Raw genomic sequence first — 1,333 nt, 5'->3', positions numbered from 1 at the left:
GATTAATTCTCCAAGCTTGAAAATGATTTAATCTTCTTGTTCTAAAACCTTGAAAAAAAAATCACACATACATATATCATTAGATTTTTAAACAATGTAAATGCAACAAATACTTTTTTTTTATTAGTACAAAAGAGAATGATCAAAATAAAATTACGGTCATAATCTTAGTATAAATTATATGATACCTCATTCATATATCATGAAAATTCAACTTTATTATTCTAGTTACTCACATCATACCAATACCAATGTTCTCAAATTTAAAAAGAGAAATATTTTCTATAACATGGATTCTTAGTCAAAAAGAGAAATATTAGAAAATTGATTTTTACCTTTGGTTTTTTCTTCAAACCATACTTGTTGTGAAGCCAATATCCTCCATAAATGAGAGCTTCAATGGACTCTTAATTTAGTCGAGAACGATATTTATCAATAACTCTTTCTCCAGTACTAAATGAAGACTCTGAAGCCACCATTGAGATAGGAATTGCTAATATGTCTACTGCCATTTTAGATAAAATCTTAAACTTCAGGCTATTATTTTTCCACCACTTCAAAGCACTAAAAGACTTAGAATTGCCTTCAGAAATGTAAGCACTCTCATCAAAATAAACCTCTAATTCTAATTTTGTTGCATGAATGGCTTCTTTTTTCTGAACCACATTCCATATTTCATCAATTTTACTGATTTCAGAACTAACCACATTAGAAGAAGAAGCAACTGGACCATTAGTGTTAACTCCACTTATTGTTGTCTCACCATGACATTTTTCAGCATAGTCATCATACATTTGTTGCAATGTATTCTTCACTTTATCAACATTTTCAATAGCCACAGGTTTGTAAATTAAAGGAAAACAGAATTTCATAACATGTAATTTGCACCTAGGATCCAAAACACAAGCTAGAAACATTGCCATATTGCACTATCCCCAATATTTGTCAAACTTTTCTTTCATTAAGGTTGTCATTTCTCTCGTGAAGGAATATCTATCCTCAATAGCATGTCAATTACTTGTTTCAATCTCTAAACTTCAAAGGTACAAATTTGTAGTAGGATACTCACTACCAGAAATGACATGAGTAGAAGATTAAAAACTTTTAGAAGTTTGTAAATCTTGTCAACTTTCTTCCAATTATCCTCTAGTAATGGTTCGTAACTGTAGTGGGGTTCTCTTTTCCTATACACGGGAAACACAGATTTAAACTTCAAAGTCACAGATAACATTGTAAGTAGAATTCCATCTTGTTGGATAATTAATGATGAGTTTTTTTCCTTTCAAATGCTTGTTCTCAGCAATCTCAAAAAAATTTTTGAATCTTGAATCAT

General features: G+C 30.0%; 1 protein-coding gene across 1 annotated transcript; it reads right to left on the bottom strand.

Annotated features, from left to right (window-relative positions):
- Nucleotides 1-407: 407 nt before the first annotated feature.
- LOC140177684 (zinc finger BED domain-containing protein RICESLEEPER 1-like) lies at nt 408-923 on the bottom strand. The gene has a single exon (XM_072210831.1). It carries the CDS (start codon nt 921-923, stop codon nt 408-410), a length of 516 nt encoding a protein of 171 aa, XP_072066932.1.
- Between the last annotated feature and the right edge of the window lie 410 nt (nt 924-1,333).

This window comes from Arachis hypogaea, chromosome 13, assembly GCF_003086295.3.
Source record: "Arachis hypogaea cultivar Tifrunner chromosome 13, arahy.Tifrunner.gnm2.J5K5, whole genome shotgun sequence".
NCBI classification, from domain to species: Eukaryota; Viridiplantae; Streptophyta; class Magnoliopsida; order Fabales; family Fabaceae; genus Arachis; species Arachis hypogaea.
The sequence above is the reverse complement of the archived record's forward strand: the minus strand, read 5'-3'. Positions and strand labels throughout refer to the sequence as shown.